Source organism: Gekko japonicus, unplaced genomic scaffold (assembly GCF_001447785.1).
Source record: "Gekko japonicus isolate JY-2015 unplaced genomic scaffold, Gekko_japonicus_V1.1 scaffold84, whole genome shotgun sequence".
NCBI classification, from domain to species: domain Eukaryota; kingdom Metazoa; phylum Chordata; class Lepidosauria; order Squamata; family Gekkonidae; genus Gekko; species Gekko japonicus.
In genome coordinates this window covers 111,587-119,235 of record NW_015159712.1, presented here as the reverse complement: position 1 = coordinate 119,235, position 7,649 = coordinate 111,587, and the positions used below count along the sequence as shown (strand labels likewise).

The following is a 7,649-nucleotide window of genomic DNA, read 5'->3' as shown; positions in this document are numbered from 1 at the left end:
TAGAAGGGCCTGTAGCTGGATGGCATGGAAAGTTCACATGGAAACTTGTGGGGCATGGCTTTAAAGTAAGGGGCATGGCCCCAAGATGCCCCACCATAGCTATAGGCCTGCTTTCTTCTCTCATTCTGGATTTGTTAACCTGGAGATCTCTTAGAATCACAATGGATCTCCCAAATACAGAGATCAGTTCCCCTTAGGGTTGCCAGCACCAAGTTGGGAAATTCCTGGAGATTTGGGGATGAACCCTTGGGAGGGCGAAGTTTGGGAAAGGAAGCAACCTGAGCAGGTTGTAATGTCATAGAGTCCACCCTCAAAAGCTGCCATTTTCTCCAGGGGAACTGATCTGTCATCTGGAGAGCAGTTGTAATTCCAGGTGATCTCCATCCCCCACCTGGAGATTAGCAACTCTAGTTCCCATGGAGATAATGGCTGCTTTGGAGGGTGGACTCTATGGCATTACACACTACTAAGTTCTACTCCCCCTCCTCAAGCTCCACCCTCTTCAGGCTCTCCCCCCAATCTCTAGGAATTTCCTAACCTGGCATTGGCAACCTTCTCTTCTCCCATCCAACAGCCAATCTACTTTTATCTGCCCCTCTGTCTTAAGCAGTCCCTCCCTTCACTCCTCTGCCTAGGAAAACCATGGTCCAGTTGTGTGGTGCCAGCCACTGGGTTAGGCCTATTTGCACGATAGGGAAATCTCAAGGACTTATGGGGGATCCCTCACTTTCCACTGTATCCCCCTCCCACACTATTTTCTCTTTCTCTCCCCTGGTAACCCCCATATCTTCTCCCCTTTACCTGCCTCACCAATCTATCATTCACCAACCTACCTTCAGGTACATTTATTATTTATTTACTTCATTTATACCCCACTGTTCTCTACAGTGGGGACCAAAGCAGCTTAAATTATATTCATCGCTTCTTTTTTATCCTCACAACAACCCTGTGAAGTAGGTTAGCCTGCAAGTATGTGACTGGTCCAAAATCACCCAGTGAGGTTCTGCAGCAAGATGGGGAATCGAACATGGGTCTTTCGGACCCTCCTCTGAAGCTCTAGCCGCTATACCACACTGGCTTACATACAGCGGCTGCTGTTGAAAAGTTGGAAATTTCCAGGCCTAATTGAGTCATACAAGTCAGGTGGTATCAGGTCACCCAGAGGTTGCTGCCAGGCCTAAGGATGCCAATGTCCAGGAGGGACCTGGAAATCTCCCAGACTTACAACTGAACTGCAGACAACAGAGATCTGTCCCCCTGGAGAAAATGGCTTCTTTAGAGGGTGGACTCATAATATCTGGCTGAGGCCTCTCCACTCCCCAAACCGTGCCCTCCTCAGACTTCACCACAATATCTTCAGGAATTTCACAACCGAGGCGTGCCAACTCTAGTCAAGCCTGGACCCTCAAAGGCCAAAATATGCCTTTGAAAGTGCCCTGCCCCCCCCACCTTTTTATTCACATGAACCAAGCTGGAATACTGTGGTTCCCTAGCAATAGCCACTGAGGGAATCCATTGCTTAAAGCTACAGTTGCTTCTTTTATTATTTTGGAGGGTTTTAAACCCCCAAAGAATTTTTTTCTTTGTTTCACATTTTTCTGCAAACCTGGGACCCTTTTCAGGTTTGTAGAAAAATCTGTCTTGCCTGTTCATTGATTCAGTTACCAGATTTAAGTATCCAAAGATCTAGCCAACTTTGCTATTAGAATATAAGATACTAGCATCAGTTCAAGAGAGGTATATTGCTCCATACAAAAACTCAAAAGGCTAGCTGAATATTACCAAGCCTATTCATGTTGTACATGAAATGGTCCTCAAATCCCAGAAATCAACACATGAAGAGGGGTTCTTCAGTGAATGCCCTCCTCCTTGCATTGCACCAAGTATCTATCTTGCTGTGATTTAGGTGGCAGGTCAAAATACTGATAGCTGATAAATTCATCTTTTTAGCTCTTTTAATAATCCATATCTAAGCCTGTTTTATGAATATCATTTTAGGCTGCTGATTTATTTATTTTTTGCAGATTTTATGCAACTGACTTGTTTTTACGGCTTATTACTGATAATTTTATACTGTTTTACTTATTTTATTGTATTATTTTTGCTTTGTAAATCACCTTGAGCAGGTTTCTGCAGAAGAAGCATATATGTTTTCAAAATGAAATAAATACATTCTCTTACACAGAATGAAATCAAATGATGACAAGTGTTATCACCTAAAATCAAAGGAAGTATATTTTGCTTCATAACTACTGTTGTTATCAATATGTAAATTGATGCAAATCTCACTAGTTAATATCATACTAAAATGAATAATTAATCACTTTCTTTAATTGGGTGATCTTCACAATTAAAACAACAACAGCACCAAACTCCCAAAATCACTGATTTTACCCTTTTATGGAGGATCAAAATATACTGCTTTGCCGGTTCCAATAACTGCAGCAAATATTTCGTACTCCTTTTCTAATTTCGGACATTTGGACATTTACAGTACAACCCTAAACAGAGTACACCCTTCTAAGAACAACTTTGCTTAGGACTGCACTGTTAATTACTGATCTTAAGGCAGGAAGGCTAGCTATACAGAGAACAAAGCAGCAACTTGCTTTCAGGGTTTTCACCTGTATTCTCACAGTTTTCCTCATCACTGTTATCAGAGCAATCATCCTCCCCATCACAACGCCAGGAGAGGCGGACACATCGGCCAGATTTACAACGGAATTGGTCAGCTGTGCACATAGACGTAGCTGTGGAAACAAAAATAAATTCAGTCAGACAGTGCAAATTTGATTTGTTGCTTGCATGCCCTTATTCTCCACAGTTCACTAGTGCCATGACCGACACTCTCTTGACTTCCATATTAGGTCATTCCATCTGCCACAACCCTGAAGACACTCACTGCAGTTTTTTTCGTCAGACTGGTCATCACAGTCAAAGTCGCCATCACATCTCCACCCAGCATTGATGCATAAACCACTGTTGCACATGAACTCCCCAGAACGGCACGGCTGGTGAGAGGCTGCAAAGAGGAGACAGCATGTTATAACCTCCATTCTACTGTCCCCAAACGGCCAGCCCCGATCAGAGTAACAAGCCCAATAGACTCAGTTATGTGTCCCCCTCTCTGGATAGCCACACAGTGACAGAGAACAATTCCTTCCACAGAACTTGCTGCTGGCAAAGGGAGCGATACTACCCCCCCAAAAGTAACATGGGTTCTTGCATCATAGCAAGTTAGTGGCACCTCACAGTAATTATTCTGGAGTTTGAATTTAAAATAAAAAGCCAGTGATGCAGTATCTGGAAGCATCAATCCTGCCCTGTAGCTTCTAGTCCACATCCTCAAAGCTCTTAGTGGATATCCACCACATACCACCACACACACTTTTTTCTTGCCTTACTATTCAAATTTTAGGTTTCAAGAAAATCAACATTTTCAACAGAATCACCAAAAGTAAATTTATGCCAATTCTGGGACTTGTACAATCAATTCTAAATATAACATTTGAGGCTTCTTGAAACAGCATTTTTGTTTCCTGGTGAAGAATCAGAAATATTTTATATCAACATACGCATCACACGCCCCCAAGGTGGCTGACTTACAGCAGTCAGATTCATCAGACCAGTCCCCACAGTCATCATCTCCATCACAGTGGTATATGTCCAGGATACAACGACCGTACGCACACTGGAACTCCTCCAAGCTACACGTAGGTGCTGGAATATCTGACGCTAATAAAGGGAAAGAAGAAACAAGACTAAAACAAGACTGCAAATAGTTGTGTGCTTGTGGCATCACAAATTTAAAAAGAGCTAAGTAGATATAGAAATTATGAGTGGCGTAACAGAGGTTACATGTGCATTTACACAGCTATCTGGGTGCACTGGAATGGTGTCACAGTGCTACTTTCAATGAAGCCCAAGGGCCAGCAATTAAGAAGTCTTATTTCTAGACAGTGCATTCACACTACTTCACAGGCAACCATATGAGGAATAAAACTATGGTGTTATGATGTTATGTTACAAAACAGAGACAAAATTCAAGGAAAGTGTTCATATTCAAAGTGTTCACCGACAGTAGTACAGCCCCTATTAGTTCCACCTTCCCAGGCAATGTTATATAGCCATCTACCACATGATGGCTGATTATTATGGATTCACACATCCAGGACAGAATCGCACACGTAGCTAAACATGCTGAACTTTTAAAAAATTACATGTAGACTCCTCATTGCACACTCGTGCAGGCAGAACATCATACCGCTGAAATATAGTTTTGCAGCTGCTTATCGGTGGTTCTGCTGCATTATGAATTTTGCTAGAAATAAAACAAGGCCCATTCTGTAGATAGAACATCACCCACACTGAAGATTTCAGTGTATAAACTCACATGCAAGTTCACCCTCAGTATATCAGGCTCTGGTTTCAACTAAAATGTGCTTAACACAGTACATTAGTTTACCCGCAATGAACCATCAATGCTCTGAGTGCTTATCGAGTGTTCAAAACACTGCTATGCCCCTCTCCAAAGGCTTGCTGAGCAAATTAAGTTCTGAGATTGCTAAAGGGAATCACACAGCTTTAGATTTCCCTCTGCACAGAGTCACACTCATACATATTTAGCTATGCCGAGGTTTGAAGTTAGCCAAGTTGTAAAACTGAAAAGTGGAGCAGTTCCTTCAATGGCTTAATCTTGCCAAATAAAGCTGCTGAGCAGAAGACGTCACCATCGGTGCCAAGCCTTTGAAGAATGCCATTTCTTCCCAGTGAAGCTAGAACAAGCACCTCCTTTTCACATAAGAATCCTTACCAGAAACATTCAGACCCTGTACGGGAGGAACCCACCACAAACTAAGACAAAGGTGTTACAATTCTATCCTGGTGTTCACAAGCAATTCCTTATAATGCATAAAAGAATCCTTCAAGAAAAACTGAAAAGGAAGACAACATTCTCTATGGGATAATGCAGTCTATATGCTATTGCAAGGTACGAGGAAACTAAAAATCATTACAATGAAACACAAATAGTTAGGATTCTGGGAAACCTGGAAGAAATAAAGGTGACTTTGATATGAAGACTGAAAAAAGCCGAAGGTTCAAGATACCAAGGATTAAGCTAGATGCACAGAGATCACAGATTTCCATTAGTCTTTTAAATTGCAGCCATGCAAGGCCCAATGCAGACTGGGCTAGAAGACAGGGTTTAACCCATCCCTTTCTGCATTATTTTGCTAATTAAAGCTGCTGCCCTTCACTATTACCAGCCTTTTAATGGGAAAAGGTGTGTATACAGTTTTTACCCATCTTCAAAGTGCTATAATTGCATGGGAAGCAGGGTTTTGACTGTCAACATATGGGCGGGTAAAACGTTTCAACCCTGTTCCCTTCCACTACTTATCTGGCCATGACCTGAACAGGGACCACATGCAGCTAGAACTGAGCTCTAAAAAATTGCTAGAAAGTTCTCTTGCCACCTCAGCCATTTTGCATGGGAAGCAGGGTTTTGACTGTCAACATCATGGGCGGGTAAAATGTTTCAACCCTGTTTCCTTCCACTACTTATCTGGCCATGAACTGAACAGGCACCTCAGCTGTTTTAATCTCAAGAACATAAAGAGAAGCCAATGTTGAATCAGGCCAATGGCTCATCTAGTCCAACACTCTGTCACACAGGGGCATGCATGTCTTAGGGGTGGAAAGATACAAGCTTCAGATACAAGTGAAATATCACAGCCTTTGAGATAAGGTGACAGATGATCACGGAGGAGTCAAATATACTGGAATCCAACCAGGTTTGGATACAACTTGCTAGCTATGCACCTTCATCAACTGCAAACACTAACAAGCAGAGGATATGGAGTTAGGGGGCAGATGAGAGTAGCTGCTATTCCTATACTGAAGGACAGGCTACACGTCAAACTTGTAGTGCAGGAGTTGAGGAACAACTCTATACTCAAATTTTCAAAAAGGTATTAGGTAGAGATTTAGAAATACACAGATGTAAAGGATGGCTTGTTAATGCCATTTTACCCTATCACTAAACCTGACACAGTTAGACTATCTGTTCCCTTCCACCCCTAAGACATGCATGCATGCATATTAATAAACCACTAGAGAAGGCACAGCCAATGGAGAGGAGACAGCAAAGTTGGCCACTCTGAGCTGTTTCCTGACTCTGAAATCTTTGCAGCCTTGGCTCCCTCCCAGCTTTTATTATCTGGAGAGATAAAAGACACCCCCCTCAGCACACATACACAACACTGTTCCCCACCCTTGTCCTTCAGAAACTGGCAGCCCAGATTCCCCCACCACCACCTTTTTGAAGTTTCCTCCTATCTAGAACAAATTCTGTAAAATGCCCTTGAGACAGAAGTTGGGGAGGACAATCCTACCGTTTCCACAGGCATTAGTTGCTGCTCAGATACAGTGCGGACAAAGCAGTGGAAGCAGAGACTTGTACAAAATGCTAAAATGACCCACAGAAGGAGGACAGTCCGTGAAGGGTGAAGCCAACTCTCCCAATACTCTATCATTTAACTCCAAACTCTACAAACCCACCTGATAAATTCTTAATTAGCTAGAAGGGAGAAGTTCTGCAGGGATGATCCAAGTGTGCACAAACTGGGGAAGTGGAGAGACAAAAATGCTATCCACTAAGAAAGAATGAATTGAAGCAGGCCGTCCCTTCCAAGTTTGCTGTATTATTATAGCCGATTTTCCAAGCTCACAAAATCATTAGTCAAGGTCAAAATAAAAGTACCAGTAGTCAGAGAACACCACAGAGAAGCAGTCTATGAAAATATACTAGAGAACTACCAAAAATACACCAAAAATACCACAAAAGCAACTTCATCTAAAAAACAAATACACAGGTGCCTAATTTTTTAAAGGCTTCGTCACACAGAATGAAAAAATTGCTGTAAATGGTAACAAATAATTAGCTTACATTTTCCTGCCAACAGAGCAACAATGGTCTATATACTGGAACATACACACTATTTATTGTCACCTTAATCTCACAAAATGAGGAATGCAGGGACCCTTAATACACAGCCCAATACCACCACAGGTGTTTTGGGGGGAGGTTGGAAATAAAAAATGCACCCTCAAGCAGGTCTCTGGAGAGGCAGCATATACGTATTCTAAACTAGGAAAAAGGCCCGTTGTGGAAATAAATACAATGGCCTCTAGAAAGAGGCTCTGGGTGAATGCCCCGGCCTTGGACACTCAGTGTCAATTTGCTGTGGCGACCTCAGCAGGGTATAATGACACTGAGTCCATCCTTTTCTCCAGAGGAACTGATCTCTGCTACCCTAAAGAACAGTTGTAATTTTGAGTGATCTCCAGCCCTCACCTGGAGATTGGCAACGATGGTTCCCCAGAAGGGAATAGTTGGTTTGGAGGGTGGAGTCTATGGCTTTGTACCTGTCCGAGGTCCCACGCCTCCTGAAACCTCACCCTCTCCAGGCTCCATCCCTCACATCTCCCGGAATTTCCCACCTGGAGTTGGCAACCCTATCTCCTCCCCAGCCAATCATCAACCTACCTTTATTTCCCTCTCACTCTTCAGCTTTCCACCCCCCACACACCTGCAGCCTCTCCCGTCCTCTGAAGCCCTGACTGCTACGTCACATTGGCTGTCATAC

General features: G+C 42.9%; 1 protein-coding gene across 1 annotated transcript in view; it reads right to left on the bottom strand.

Annotated features, from left to right (window-relative positions):
* Positions 1-7,649, bottom strand: part of LRP4 (LDL receptor related protein 4) — a 70,561-nt gene that overhangs the window by 36,953 nt on the left and 25,959 nt on the right. The window contains exons 6-8 of the mRNA XM_015406796.1: positions 3,607-3,735; positions 2,903-3,022; positions 2,625-2,750 (exon numbers count right to left, since the gene is read on the bottom strand). Of these exons, the coding sequence (XP_015262282.1) occupies positions 2,625-2,750; positions 2,903-3,022; positions 3,607-3,735 (375 nt within the window). The remainder of the gene's footprint in view (positions 1-2,624; positions 2,751-2,902; positions 3,023-3,606; positions 3,736-7,649) is intronic.